At 51.6% G+C, this 14,517-nt stretch overlaps 2 protein-coding genes across 3 annotated transcripts in view; one reads left to right on the forward strand and one right to left on the reverse strand.

The window, feature by feature from the left end:
• Positions 1–12,408, reverse strand: part of ADAM9 (ADAM metallopeptidase domain 9) — a 35,746-nt gene extending 23,338 nt beyond the window's left edge. Inside the window, exon 1 of one of the 2 annotated variants that reach the window (XM_041128261.1) lies at positions 12,236–12,408. In XM_041128261.1, coding sequence (XP_040984195.1) covers positions 12,236–12,398 — 163 coding nt within the window. In that variant the 5' untranslated portion in view covers positions 12,399–12,408. Of the gene's footprint in view, positions 1–7,174; positions 7,438–12,235 lie in introns of those variants that run through there. The other variant, XM_030034699.2, reaches the window with a different exon arrangement.
• A 330-nt stretch (positions 12,409–12,738) lies between these two features.
• Positions 12,739–14,119, forward strand: TM2D2 (TM2 domain containing 2). The gene is made up of 4 exons (XM_030034705.2): positions 12,739–13,009; positions 13,107–13,194; positions 13,298–13,413; positions 13,590–14,119. The coding sequence occupies exons 1-4, from the start codon at positions 12,804–12,806 to the stop codon at positions 13,801–13,803; spliced, it is 624 nt and encodes a 207-aa protein (XP_029890565.1). The 5' UTR covers positions 12,739–12,803; the 3' UTR covers positions 13,804–14,119.
• The last annotated feature ends 398 nt before the right edge of the window (positions 14,120–14,517 follow it).

Raw genomic sequence — 14,517 nt, forward strand, 5'->3', positions numbered from 1 at the left:
TACAATGCCTTATTCTTCCCTTCATTGTGGGCACAACTCATCAGAGGAGGAGGGCGTGTTTGTCTTGATTAACAAAGTGCTTCCGATTACTACAAGCTAAAATATAAGGGTAGGAAGGCACCACCTTCCTTTCTAGTGGAACTAAAAAGAGAAAAGCAGCCTTCACATTAAAAGTTTGAACTTAATGCAAACAGCTTTCCCTTTAACTTTCAGTTCTCTTTCCTCTTCTGGCAAAGATGTCCTTTCTCACCCCACGTTTCAGTACAGATCAAACTGACAACAAGCCCGCTGATGTACAGAAGAGTTTGTTTTGTGGGATTCTCACCGGGACAAAACTGCTCTGCAGTGGCTGAAAGTGCAGCACACCGCTTCACTGGCACTGCCCAGGACAAAAGCATCCATTCTGGCAGGTATCTCCATGGCATTGACCCTCACTTTATAAAGAACCTATTGCCATGCTGACTGTCCCATGCAACATTTCACGCATCACTAGCAACCCTCAAAGAGGGCACCAGACTAATTAATCAAAAATCCAATGAAAGGGACAAGTGCAACGAAGCAGAAATTAGAACATGCAAGAGACAACCCTGCTCCTAAATCTTCCTCCTAAAAAGGCTAGTTACTAGGGGACAGGCCTTCTTCCTACCGAGAAACACAAATCTTGAGAGATATGTCCTTAATCCCATAATACACTGGCCAGCCACCCTAGTCCCACCTAGCACCCAATGCTCCTTCTAGTGACTGACACGTTCAGACCTTATCTCACCCAGTGAAGAAAAACATAGCCTGACCTGATTAGCACTAGGTGAAATTCTAGCAAGGACAAGGCAGTCTGCAGCTATCGCAGCAGTCTAGATAAGCACTAGGTTCCAGCATGCTGTGAAGGCATTATCAGATAGGTTCCTGCAACCACATTGGTGTTAAGATGCTACCCTCCAGTCAAGATGGTTACTATCCATGAGAATTCACCCATAAATTTCAGTACAAAGTAAAGGTGGTTTAATTCATAGCAATTAAGGAAAGGCAGAAGTGACAGCAAAAACCCAACCCAGATACTCAGCTGTTTTCCACGTAAGGCGTTAGAAGATATTTATATTCTGTTTTCCTAAGATACGCTATTTTTTGTAGCTTTTCCTCCACCCCCTTTTGAGAAACTTCATTGCAATATAGTAAGTATGGTTCTCAAGCACAGTAGTCTGCAATACATTTTTCAGTAACTTACAGGACTTCTTGTACTCAGGTGCTTCCTGCCACTGGCCAAGGCTGCTATCTGGGTTGTGCTACATGTCACTACTGAGAATATGCTTCTTATCGTTCATTCTTGGGTGTAGCACTAGTTAAGATTGTATTTCCAAGGAGAAAAAAAACAATTGCATCCACTGTATTTATCTTGTCTTATTAAAGACTGCCTTTAATTACCAAGCATTGGAGGCAACTAGGAAGATGTGAATCATCTTCCCCTCCCCGCCCCAAATCCACAGTAGGAATTTCATGTACGTTCCATGTCGTGCAGGAGCTTGAAAACCATCGAAACGTGTTGTAGCCGTTACGGCTTTCCAGACGCTGAGGTAAGCTGTTAGGGTATTCACTCCCCGACAGGTAAGATCTATATTCAGCAAAAGTCAAGCTGCATCTCCGGTCTTCATAGACCTTGGCACGCCTGCAGATTGTTGGCTCAGCTACAGAAATACAGCATGCAGCTACATCCACCCACACTGAACAGTTCGCCCCGATTATCACCCTTCTTTTACCATGACTCTTTCCCAAGCCTACTAAAGTGAGGTCAAAGATACACTCTTCAGCAGAACCAAAAAAAAAAAAAAAAAAAAAAAAAAAAAAAAAAGAGAAATAGGCTACAGCCTAAACTTTCCTATCGCACCACAAAAACTCATTTCATAAAAACAAGCTCATCAGCATGTGACCAGCACAGACTGCAGACAGACACTAACAAGGAACATGCAAAAAACCACCCTTCCCACACCGAAGAGGACTGGATTTGCGGAGACAAGGCTCAAAACCATCCCACCTGCAGCATCACAGGCTCCAGCAGTGCACTGGGACTGTCAGCAATGGCTGCAGCGCTCGATCTCTGCTATGATCACCCCTTTCGGATCCCCCACTGCTTTCAGCATCACAAATGATACCAAAGAGCATCATTCTGTACAATAAGCAAAACACTAAAAATCCTCTGATACTACCCAAATTTGTTCACAGCTGTCTATCAGCGAAACTTGGAGAGAGGACACCCAACATGACCATTTACTCGTATTTGCCTACTTCAGTTTACTCAATCCCTAAGTGAGCATGGAAACAGAGCCAGGAAAAAAATCAGCACTGCACAGAAGTAAGATATTGCTAACGTTCTCTTCGGATTTATTCCATGCGTGCATCCACCCTAGCAACTTTTAGCCGTTTTACTATAAATGTAAAGGCTTAACCACAACCATATTAAACCTAGAGCATCAGTTAGCAGCAACGAGTTTTAATCTTCTATTAGCTGTGTGCATGTCTGAGTCAAAAGATGCACATTGCTAAAGCATTAAATACACAAACTCATTAAATTCACCATTGTTATAATCGATTACAATTAATAGATGAGGTCAGCTGCGCCAGTCATTTGATGCTTAGGCAGCAGACTGCTCACTAGAAGAAGTGATAAAAGCTTTACGCAGCCATCTAGTCCCTCCTTGGGTCCCAGGGTGGGATCAATTTCACACAAAGCATCTCCAACAAGCGTCCCTCATGTCCAATGGATTTCCCTCGCTGTGTTTTAAGCCGTATCTCTAATCCCCAAAGGAGGTGGACAATTTACTCCTGGCTGGCTGGAAATTTTTACATTTCCAAAGTATGCTGTCACACTCCCCTCTCCTCTCCTTCATCTAAATAAAGGCCAATATTCAATATTTCCTTGTGGACCCTATTAGATCTCTGACTGTTCACATGAGGCTCTACTGGCTCTACTCTCCAGTTAGACCACACCTATCCTGAAAAAGGATCCAAAACAGGACACAACAGTCCAGCGAGGCTTCACAAGTATCAAGGTTCACATGCTTTGTGTGTTGATGTATCTCCACAAGTTAATCTTTCTTCCATAACAGACAGCATGGCTGATTCACTTGTCATTTAACCTACTCTAACACTCATTTCCTTTCCTGCCCACATGCTCCTGCACCCTGTTTTTCACCCTCTTGTACTTGTGCAGACAATTATTTCCACCTCAGCAGAACACTTTGCACCCGTCCTTTCAAAGCTGCATCTTTCTGCCAGATATTTCTCTCATGTGTCCACATTACTGGGATTGCTAACTCTTTATTTAAGGAGCCTGAATCCTATCTGACTGGAAGGGTACCAACTGCAAACTCAATATGCATTCTCTATATCCCATTTTCAAAATCATAAAGGACTTTGCCAAGCAGGATCTGTTTGAGGAGAAACTTCTGTGAACTGGCTTACAGACGTCCTTCCAGAATGACACATAACCACTTATTACTTCTTCAGTGTATTTCTCCAATCGATTACATAGTAGGAAAAACATTTTTAGGTGCAGTTGACCTGTCCGTTAAGATGACAGCTGTAGTAAGATTTACTCTTTGGATTACTGGAAGCAAAAATCTCCTTCACTTTCACTATGTAAATACTATCCAAGTCCACTTAAAAATATTTAGAGATTTATACAAAACACCAAGCTAACACATCTTCTGCTAAAAGTAGGAACATTTCCTATGAAGCCAGCAGTTTCAGTTCCTCCCATACCTCAAACGCTAAAGAGTGCCTTGGTAGTGCTCCATCTCCAAAGCACCCGGGAACATCTGGCCAGCTGTTCTTCTACAGGGTACTCCTCCTCGTGACTTCTCTTTCTGTCTCCTCCTTCCCTTGCTCTAAATCTTCAGACCAAGCGGGTCTCCTTGTGTCACAGTGCCTTTTTAGAAGGTAGGAAAAGATGACCAACTATCATGGCAAGAGAAGTAAATTCATCTACTTGATTTATTGCTCACCTGGAATATTTGTTTAACATTAAAGCTGGCAAGAATGGTTAATGTAATTTCTCTTAGTATTTTACTGGGGGTGTTGGACATTAATGAGGACATTGAGCTCTTCTACAGCAATATTTCCTAGAATATTCTTACCTCCCTCTTGCTGAAATCCTGACCTATGCTGTAAGTGTTTCCTGTCTAGACTCTTACTATTCCTTCTGCCCTTTCTAAAGCCACACTAATTTGTCTGCAAGACAACAGCTACTCTTGTTCCACAGAAAGGACTATGGTTCTTGTTCTCTGGTACTGTCACAACATCCTCTCCACCTTGGAACCTTCTTACAAGGAGAAAAAGAGCCAAGCCACACTATCCTTGGGTGCAAGATGATTAATCTCACCTGGACATCCTTCCTCCTGTGTCAATGGCTCTGGAGTCTCTGCCCACCCATCCATGACAGCCTTGCCCATGGAGAGGAGCTCCTCGCACACAGAGCCCACTCACTTCCTCCACGTCTCGTCAGCTGTGTAGATGTCAGCTCACTTCACACAGTGGAGGTTCGTGGGAATGCTTCTCTTTGGAGATGTTGCTATCTTTAAATTTGGCCGCCAAAGGAAACCACGCAATACAAATTCAATCACAGAGAGTTGAGCAAATAAACTTTTTTTTTTTTTAATTTTAGCTTGAGAACTGAGAATGATCAAGACATGCAAAAACTACAAAGTCATGTTTCAAACTTCCTTTTTCTGAAAACAAAGCACTACAAGAGGCAACATTAGCTACACTGAAATTTCTTTCCTCTTTTTATTCTCACATGGAGGAAATAACCACAAAAACCCTCTTTACTCTGCTGAACGATTGTCCCAGATTTGCTGAAATATGGGTGAGGCAGTGCTGTGTTTTTCATGAGCTGAACAAAGGACTTATCTTAACCAAACACTGCATCTCCCCAGAAATTCAAACCAAAGTGTTTAGATACTTTAAGAATTCCTTTAAAAACTGGTAAAGCGTGGCTAAAACATCCTGGTGTGTGTATGACACCAAGTATCGGGGAAGAGACCATATAGCAAGAAACACAGTTCCTGCCTATGGCAATGCCAGATGGTTTCTTTATGAATTTATACAGCCAAACATTGAGGCCTCCTACGGACACAAACAGGAGGGGAAAATCTACACTATACAAATCCCTTAAGGCTACACATCACTATAAGATTATGTTCATTCAGGAATTTTCAATTAGTAGATTCCTGTAACACCCCATTTCTGCCTCATATCCCTATTAATTGGGGAGTGTCCAAAGCACTTATATTCTAACCCAAAAGTTGGAAGTTCCTGGATAAACTGAAAGAGGTGACTTGTTTCTCCCCTCTCCTTCATGCTCAGACCTGAGACAAAGGAGGCCTGTTATCTTTCATCACAGATTTGGCATTATGAGCTGGGACAGAGACTTGAGAAGGCAGAGAGGAAAACTGCCACCCACCATCAGTAACTCAGTGACCTGCGTCTCCTCCCACCCACAGGTAGAAACTAAAATATTACTCCTGAAAACACTGACCAGTTCACTGGAAGCACAAGCATCCAAAATCCTGGAGATGCGTCACTTAAGGTTTTGCTCCTCGGTGCTCTGGCAAGGCAGTTTCCAACATGCCGTGCTACCTCCACCACAAGCCAACAGCCACCTTTCAAAGCTTGGCTTTCGTCTAGCGCACAGCTCACAACTGCCAGTAACAACACACCAAGTGAGAGGCAAGAGATTCGCAGCACAGAATCCCTCAGGGAGAGACACCCACCACAAGAGCACTGTTTCTCAGCCTAAAGCATCAATATTAGTTTTAGAAAAGATTCCTCAATTAGGAAGTCCTGACTATAAAACTATGCATTAATGATAAACACAGAAGTTTAACACAGCCCATATATCCCTTCAGGAGGAGGAAAACAACAACAGAGGAGACATTTCTGCCTATCATGTATATTTAACATCAGAATCAGCATCATAAAAGCCCATAAACAGAACGGTTTCAATTCACGAACAGCCCATAAAGACAGCACAGTGTCAACTCATTAAAAGCCCATAAGGAGAGCACGGTGTGCGTTCACTGCCGTTAGCAATGACACCGTGATGTGCCCGAGTTCTTGCCCCAGTATGCAGCCTCCATCCTCCTTGGGGCAGAACAGCCGGCCGGGGTCCTGCCCCGTGCCTGGCTCTGCCAGTGCAGGCAGTGCTCTGGCTCCATGATGGCTAAGGTCACCCAAAGAGAGAGGGGGAAGACACAGGTCCCTGCACGTGTCCCTTGAAAAGCAATGGAAACGATGTGGGTGTTCTGTCACCTCAAGAGAGAAACGCAACACCCTCCGGGCAGGGAAATGACACGGTTGTACCCGGGATCTGCTCGCACAAACTTCTGGGAGACCCGTGAACAGGCTGCCAACCCCACTGCACTTTTTACAGGCTTTCCTGTACGTGGATTGCCACCTGCCTCGTAAGAAGAGCATCTGGAGAGCAGACTGCCTAGCCTGGCACAGGAGGGCTGGAGAGCAAAGCGACGGCGTTCCCCGGACGCCTGCAAACTCGAGCAGGTGTAATGGGACCCCCCCAGCTCACCGGCCGAGATTGCCTCCTCGCGTTTCAGGGTTAAGACAAAGGCCCTGCTGTCCTCTCGGCCCCGCTCTGACCACGCACAACATTTACCAGGCACATTTTGGCAGAGACGGTCCCGGTCAGGGCCCAGGCTGTCACCCCCCACAGCACCCTCCTTCCGACACCTGTGACCCCCGCGCCGGGACCGTGTACCGCTAGCGCTGCCCGTACAGGGGGAAATCCCCCTGCATTGGCGGGGGGGGGCAGACGGGGACAGCCAGGCAGGACCCCCTGCTCTAGCAAAGGGAAGGGGGGGTGTCTCCCACCCCACCTGCCAGCCCTCGGGGCCAGGCCGGGCCCCGGCAGCTCCGAGGAAGGGACGGGGGCCGCCAGACCCCCTCAGCTGGCCCCCAGGGCCAGGCCGAGCCCTGGGGGGGGGGGGGGGGGGGGGCAATGAGGAGGGGGGCCCGATCCTCGCGGCCGGGCCGGGGAAGGGGTCCGGGGGCTCTGCCCGGGCCGGGAATTGGGTCCGGAGGCCGCCTGCCAGCCCGGCCCGGGCCCGGAGGGAGGGAAGGGAGGGAGGGGGGGGGTACCGGCGGCAGGCCCCGGCCCCGGCGCACTCACCCGCACGGCCCGGCTGCCCGGGCGCGGCCAGCAGCAGGAGACAGAGGCAGCTGAGCGCCGCCCGGGCCCGGGCCCTGGCCCAGGCCATGGCGCTCCGCGTCCGCATCGCCCCTCCCGGCTGGGGCGCTGCGTCCGGCCGGCGGCCCGCGGCCTTATGGAGCCGGGCCGGGGCCTGCGCCGCGCCGCCCGCCGCCCCGGGGCGGGGCCGCTCCGCTCCGCTCCGCCCGCCCGGCAGCACCGCGGACAAGGCGGCGGTCCCGGTCCCCGGCCCGGCTGACCCCGACGGCGGGCCCTCGGATGCGGGACATCAACGGGCCGCAAGGCCGCAGAGAGGTGGCCGTGCCGGAGCCCACCCGAGACATGTCGTCGCGCCCCGGCCCCGCGGGAGGGAGGGGGGGGGCGGTCGGGGCAGGGCCGCGCTCCAGAAAGAGCCGAACCACGTCCTCATGAGAGCCAGCCCTAGGATTTCCAAGGGTTTTTTTTTTAGAGGGAAAGCAGCAAAGTCCCGAGAGCAAGCAAGTCCCGAAGAAAGAGCTTGCCGAAGGGAACTGGTGTCAGCACAGACCGCAGACAACCACAACTCTTCTGGCCTTTCCTTCCGAAAAAAACCCCACATTACGGATTTGAAGCGCATGGAAATACAACTTCGCGTTCGCACTCTGCCTTGCAACACCACAGGGTACAGGTGAGCGTGACAAAAACTCTCCAGAACGGAACACCGTTGCAGGCTTCACCCTCCGCTCCAAGCGTCATACGTGTTGCTCTGACCCATTAAACGCCCTGCCAAGGCACTCCGTGGAGCACGGCGTCTTCCTCCGGGAGAAGGAGGAATAAACAACGTGTGACACATCAGTCACATTACTGAAGGGGTGATGGAGAAGCACCCTCATGCTATAGCGATAAGCAACGTACAAGAGCCTAGACAAATAAGACCCAGTTTTACCAACAACTGCTCAGGTACCGATAACCTTTCTCGGTTTTCTGAGTGTGGTACTTCACAGGGATTTTTGAGCGTCCACATTCTTTTCCCTGGCAAGTGGCTGCTCTTGAACAAAACAGATGCAGCAAAATGCCTCACCGTGGGTGCAGAGCCAGACCTACACCAAAGGCCACACACAGCTCATCAGCACAAACAACAGACAACAGGACATGAGAGGCCTTTGAGCACTATCAGCCAGAAACATCCGTACACACCCAAGTGCTCACTCACAGGGGTCTGACCGATATCTACGATGTTTTAGAAATTGCTTTTGAATGCACATAATGCAAAAGATGCCATTAATAAACACCTAACAGGCTGAGCAATTGGCGCAAGTCTTCCCCCTCTCCTCAACGATGAGGTCTTGAAGATTTTGTAAGAGGTTCATACTGCTGTCGCTACGGTGAACAATTAGAGGAAAGAGCCGTTTGGTCCTTCACATTCCAAAACTCTGCATCCACGTTTGCAGGAGCTGTAGGAAGACGACCTGCAACTCAGGTTTCCTCCCTCGCAGCCTCCAGCAACCAGAAAACCTCCTGTTCCTGTTGGAAGGAGGCAACAACTCAACTCTATGAAGCCAGTTTTATGTATCCTAACAAACCAAATCACAAAGCTATGCAAGAAGCCGGCACACTAAATTGTATAATACTGCAAGGTGAGACAGGGGATTTTACTCCCACCTGATGTTAGAAACAACACAGAGGTTATGTATCGCCAACCCTTATGAAAGCTGCACATAGCTTTTGAGTCAGGTCATACCTTGTGCTTCCCATAAGCTGGGCGTTACCCAAGATACAGGAGGCTTCCCATGGATGATGATAATATCATGGATCGAGTATGGATACCACTGTGCACTGTAGAAATAACACACAAACATGAATCATCCCATGAATAAGTGGTTCCTGCCTGAGGGGCATGAGATTCCCAGGTCCGTATTTAGCAAGAGCCATATCCATCTCCCTTGGCCTCTCCTGTCACTCACCGCCACTGTCGCAGCCTTGCAGTACAAGGAATTGAAGACAACATACCTCAAAGCTCCGGAAATGAACCAGAAACGAGGCTGGAAAGCTAGGACAGCCTCTGAACCCACATTTTGGGTCAAATGCAAACCTGCCAACTTTGGAAACAAAAAATCTGGAGAACCGCTCATCCGATCAACCAGTTGAAACACACCTGAAACGCCCACATCAGCAGAGCTATCGCTCAGACACGGTGGAGGATGCTTTTCGAGAAGAACCAGGTGAAACAAACCAATAAATCCCGGAGCTCTGCAATGTCTTAAGCCACAACTGAAACCTCAAAGGCAAGCACTGGGATTCAGGCCGTTAGTTGTCTTCAGCACAGACTTTATGACTAGAAAAAGGCAAAGTGAGAAAACCCATTGCAGGCAAGAGCCTTAGAGATTACTTGATATTAAAATTAGGATGTTTCATTCTTTCAAAGGCTTAAATAAGAGATACTCTCTTAAATAGGCATAAAAGGCAGAAACAGGAAATATCTCAAAGTAAATTTACTAAGAAAAAATGTACACAAATGGAAACCAAATATGTGTGCTGGACATCTCATTTGCACAGGACATTGGTAATACAAGAGTAAGCCATGCAATACAGCTGCCAGGCCAGCTGAAATCACTCGCTGATGTGGCTGCTGAGCCAAAAAATGCAAAGCCAACTATTTACACCAAAGGCAAAGCAGTATCCAGTGTGATAACAAAGCTTATGTGGTAGATGTTGAAAAGGACCTCACTCAATGCCTGGGGAAAGGAGTAAAAATTGGTGTTTTTTCAAGGAAAAGCATTCTATCACCCTTTGACAGAGCAGGGACAGCAGCCCCATTTCCTAAGAAACACGGTGAAGGGGATGGTATGGGACCAGAGATGTAATGACCAGCAAAGAACTGGGACCTTTGCATCTCCTCTGCAGCAGTAAGGAAAGCCCACACAGAGAGGCATTTCCTCCTTTGCGTTTTGCACTGCCCATCCCCTTTGGAGGCTTTAGAAGATATTTAGACTGGTTTCTAAAGGGAGCAAGGCCGGTGTACAACATGAGCAGCAGTACGGTCCAGTGTATCAGAGCGTAAATCTTGTACGTGTGGGTGCTCACGGAGTTCACTGACATTTTGTGAGCTGGACGACAGACATTGCCAGGCTGTGGTTTAGTGAGCCACACTGCGCTCGAGCAGTGAGGGCAGGGGAGAGGATACGGAGTGAATTCCCCAAGGGCATCTACTGTTTGTCAGTTATTTTCACAATTCTTTGTAACAAAGCTGTAGAATCAGCAAGAAAAGAAATTTCTCAGAAATCCTCATGATGGGGCTGGCCATTACACTCCCTTTTCTAGTGAATGCCAAACATCTACCTTTGGCAGACTGAAGGGTACGAGGGCTCCAACTAAACTGGCTGAGCATGTAACAGTGGTTTTAAATAGCAAAGTCAGACGTGTCATGTTCTCCCTCCAACCTCAACCCTGCTGGCTCCTACATCCTCTCCACGTACCACGTGCATGGTGTTTGCTTATAAGCACTGTAAATAAGACAGATTAAGGATTTTGGATGCAGTCAGGACTTCACTGACATCACCAGCAACAGTCCAGCTGGCTTAGGAAGCACACTCGTTAACACTGCACCAGTGATCGCTGGCTGATGGGCACCTACGAATCCCGCTAATGGCTCTTTCCCAAATGCATGATTATCAAATTACATGTTTTGCCTGGCTTCCAGCTGGACTTAATGATTGCCACGTACCTGTCTCCAGCTGCGCTTGGCATTTCCAATCTAATGACCTCAGGACACTGTGGGGGGCATTAAATGAGGTAGAAGAAAATGAGGCAGAAGAAAACTGATGGAAACAGGCAGCAGCTTGTCCAGATGTAGAGGGTCAATAGCAGGATCCCAGGCTCCAACCCTCTACCTTTATATAGCCAAGTGCGCCGTTCTCTTCAATTAATCACTGAGTCTCATCCAGAAAGCACTCAGAGGTAGAGCTCTTGTACAAGGGGTAGGGCAGTTAGGATAAAAAAATTCTGCTACTTGACTATCCAAGCAGGACTAGTTCCTCCTCTAGGCAGGGACATGGTCTAGACAACTCTTGAAATCCCTTCCCTGTTTTCCTGTTAATGGGAAGTTTGCTCAAGGGGTCGAGACCCATTTATTTTCAAAAGACTTCCAGAGTCACACTTCGGGGAGCTCAAGGGAACAGAGCCACAATTTCACCCCTCCTGGCTCTAAGCCTGCTCCAAGCAGCACTTGGCTGTGCAGCTCCCTCCGGACCGTGACCTGCTGCTGCCCTGGCTGGTATTTCCTTGCTGCCGCCTCTCGCCTGCAACAGCGTTCCCAGCCCCTTCAGACATGACCTTTCCCCCAGCAATTAATGTGGTAAAGTCTGAAACATCAGGCCCTAAAGCATGAGTTTCATTTACACCCGTTTCCAAGATGCTTTACACTGACAGAATGGTGTGAAACCCGAGTAAAACACACACTCGATGTGTGATCTTTCCTCTGCCTTCCTCAGCGCTGCCAACCAAATCCACTGCCAGCCAGCCCACATGCTATGCAATCTTTAAGCTATTTCTAAAGCTGCTTGGAAGCCTCTTAATCATTACAGAAGGGCTTAATGAGACAGCTGGCCATCACATCCAACGGACCAACCCATTCCTGCCACAGGTCAGGGGAAATCCGGCTCCAGCAGTACCACAGAGGGCTCTCCAGCCCGAACCGCCAGCGACGAAGGCCAAGCCACGGCTCCTTCAGGGAGGTGGCATCGCCCTGCACCAGGCACACGGGGCTCTTTCGGCCTAATCCCCCGGGGGAGCCGTTTGCCTAAACCCTTTCTCCCACCGAGTGCACGGGGAGAAGCAGCGGCTCTCCGTACCTGCCGGAGCTGCTGCCCCAGGGCTGAGCCCGGGCCCGGGGGAAGCTGCGAACCCCTCGGCCGAGCTCGCTCTGCTTGCTACCGAGCAACACTCCGACGCCCGGGAGCGGAGCCCGAGGCGAGGCCTTCCCCGCTGCTGACAGCAGGCGGCAGCGGCCGCCGCAGAAGCAGCTCTCCCGGTAGCGGCGGCTGGGAGGGCACGGCGTGCGCCCACCCGTAGGGAGGAATCCCCGACTACCAGGACGGGCACCAACGGCACCTCCGACGGGCACGGGGCGAGGGCCAGGGGCGGCCGAGAGGCAGCGAGGCCTCGCTCCGCCAGCAACCGGGCCGCTCGCCTCCCGTGCGGCGAGCCGCCGCCGCCGTTCGGCTCCCATCGCCAACCAGCAACTCACGCCAAGCGGGACCGCGGCGTCCCGAGCCCCCTCCCTACCGGAGCCCCCACGGCGCAACCACCACCGCCGCCGCCCCCGGTCTCCCCTCACGGCGGGGCGGGCGGCCGCCCCTGAGGCGAGACCCGGGCCGGGAAGAGCCGCGCCCAGCACCGGTGCCCCCGCCCCCCTCCTTCACCCATAGGCTGGCGGGCCTCCCCGGCAGCCAATCGCCTCCTGACCTGGCGCGCTCTTCCGCCTCTTCTCCTCGCAGCCCTCTCCCCGCAGTTTCTTCCGCCTTCGCTCTGACTGGCCGCGGGCGAGGCGGCGGTCTCCCATTGGCTGGCGGCGGCGGGACGGCCCGCTAGGCCGGGGCGGGCGAGGCGTTTCCTAGCAGCAGCGGCCGCCGCCATGGCGCCGCGGCGCGGCGGGCCGGTGGGCTACGCGTTGCTGGGCGGGCAGGTCGCGTTACTGCTCGGTAACCTGCTGCTGCTGCAGGGCTCCTCCCGCGGCCTCCCCCAGAACGGTACCGAGGCCGAGGCGCCCGGGCCGGGGTCCCCCGCCTCCATCTGGGCCTACACCGACCCGCGGGCGCCGCTCGTCCTCTGTACCTACCTGTGAGCGCCGGGCCGGGCGGCGGCGGCGGGGCGGGGGGCGGACGGGGAAGCAGCGGCCGCCTCGCCCTCCCTCACCGCTCCCCCTCCTTCCCCTCAGCCCCGAGGAGTTCGTGGAGTGCGAGGAGCCGGTGGATCACGGCGGGAACGCCACGGCGCAGCAGGAGCTGGGTCACGGCTGCGTGAAGGTGCGGAGCCGGGCGGGCGGGAAGGGGTCGGGGGGAATGGACGGCTCGGCCTGGTCCCCGGGTCTCGCTGCCGTTCGGTTGAGGGCACCCGCTCTGCCTGCAGTTCGGCGGACAGGCCTACGGCGAGGTGGACCGTACCCGGGTGCAGTGCCGAGCGCTGGACGGTATCGAGTGCGCCGAGCCGCGGAGCTTCCTGCGGGGCAGCAGGCCTTGCGTCAAGTAGGATGAGCTCTCCGGGGGGGCGGGAGGGCTCCTCTCCCCCCCCACAACCCCTCATCCCCTCCTCCCGGTCCCTGCGCCTCTCCCGGCCCCCACGGGAGGGAGCCCCGCTGTAAGGAACCGGCGGCTTACCCGGGCCCCTGCACCCCCCCCCACCCCGACCCCTTCCATTGCAGGTACACTGGGCACTACTTCATAACCACGCTGCTCTACTCGTTTTTCCTGGGTTGCTTCGGAGTGGATCGGTTCTGCCTGGGCCACACCGGGACCGCCGTGGGGAAACTGCTGACGCTGGGAGGACTGGGGATCTGGTGGTTCGTGGATCTGATTCTCCTCATCACCGGCGGGCTGATGCCCAGCGACGGCAGCAACTGGTGCACGGTGTACTGAGAGGGCTGAGCTGGCCCCCACGGAGGTCGACGGCCTCGCCGAGGAGGGGAGACGGACTCCTCCGCTTGTTCTGCAGCGCCAGAGCGGACTTCTGCCTTGCGCAAACGTGGATTTACAAAGCTGTAACTTAACGCGCGGAACAGTCGTTCTTGTTGATTCCTCTGTGCAAGCCTTGGATGCAAAATTGTTCGGTGTATACTTTGCTTGTTTAAAATAATCTGGATTTCCACCTGCCCCAAGCAGGGACAGTTTAAGAAATCAGACCTTGCGAACAGAGGTGGTCAAACAAATCTTAATAAAGCCTGGAAGGAGCTGACTCCACGTACTTTCACTATCTGTAGGGTACATACAGCCACACAGACGCAGGCCACCAGCGTGTGGTTTTGTGTTACTAGACTTTGTAAACCTTTAAGGTTGAGTAAACCAACACAATGTTACAAAGACTCTGTGGCGAAGCCACGAGCTCTAATTCTACATTATTTGTTTAAAACTGTGTTCACTGGCTGCAGGGGAAGCTGGGTTAGATTTAGGAGAAACTGCACCCTTTGGAGAGCATTACTTTCCCCTCTCGCAGGCAGGGAAAGTCACAGTGCAGCAGGTAAAGTTACTATTCAGGCCTCTCCAAAGAAGCACTTGCGTCTATTGATGTAAGTCTCCCTGCCATGCACATGTTACAGAAACATCATCTGTATGACACTGCAACCACTCTATGTG

Source organism: Aquila chrysaetos, chromosome 13, assembly GCF_900496995.4.
Source record: "Aquila chrysaetos chrysaetos chromosome 13, bAquChr1.4, whole genome shotgun sequence".
NCBI classification, from domain to species: domain Eukaryota; kingdom Metazoa; phylum Chordata; class Aves; order Accipitriformes; family Accipitridae; genus Aquila; species Aquila chrysaetos.

Coding starts and splice junctions, on each gene's coding strand:
- TM2D2 (XM_030034705.2), top strand. CDS start 12,804: ATGGCGCCGCGGCGCGGCGGGCCGGTGGGCTACGCGTTGCTGGGCGGG. Junction 13,010..13,106: donor CTCGTCCTCTGTACCTACCT/GTGAGCGCCGGG, acceptor CCTTCCCCTCAG/CCCCGAGGAGTTCGTGGAGT. Junction 13,414..13,589: donor GGCAGCAGGCCTTGCGTCAA/GTAGGATGAGCT, acceptor CTTCCATTGCAG/GTACACTGGGCACTACTTCA.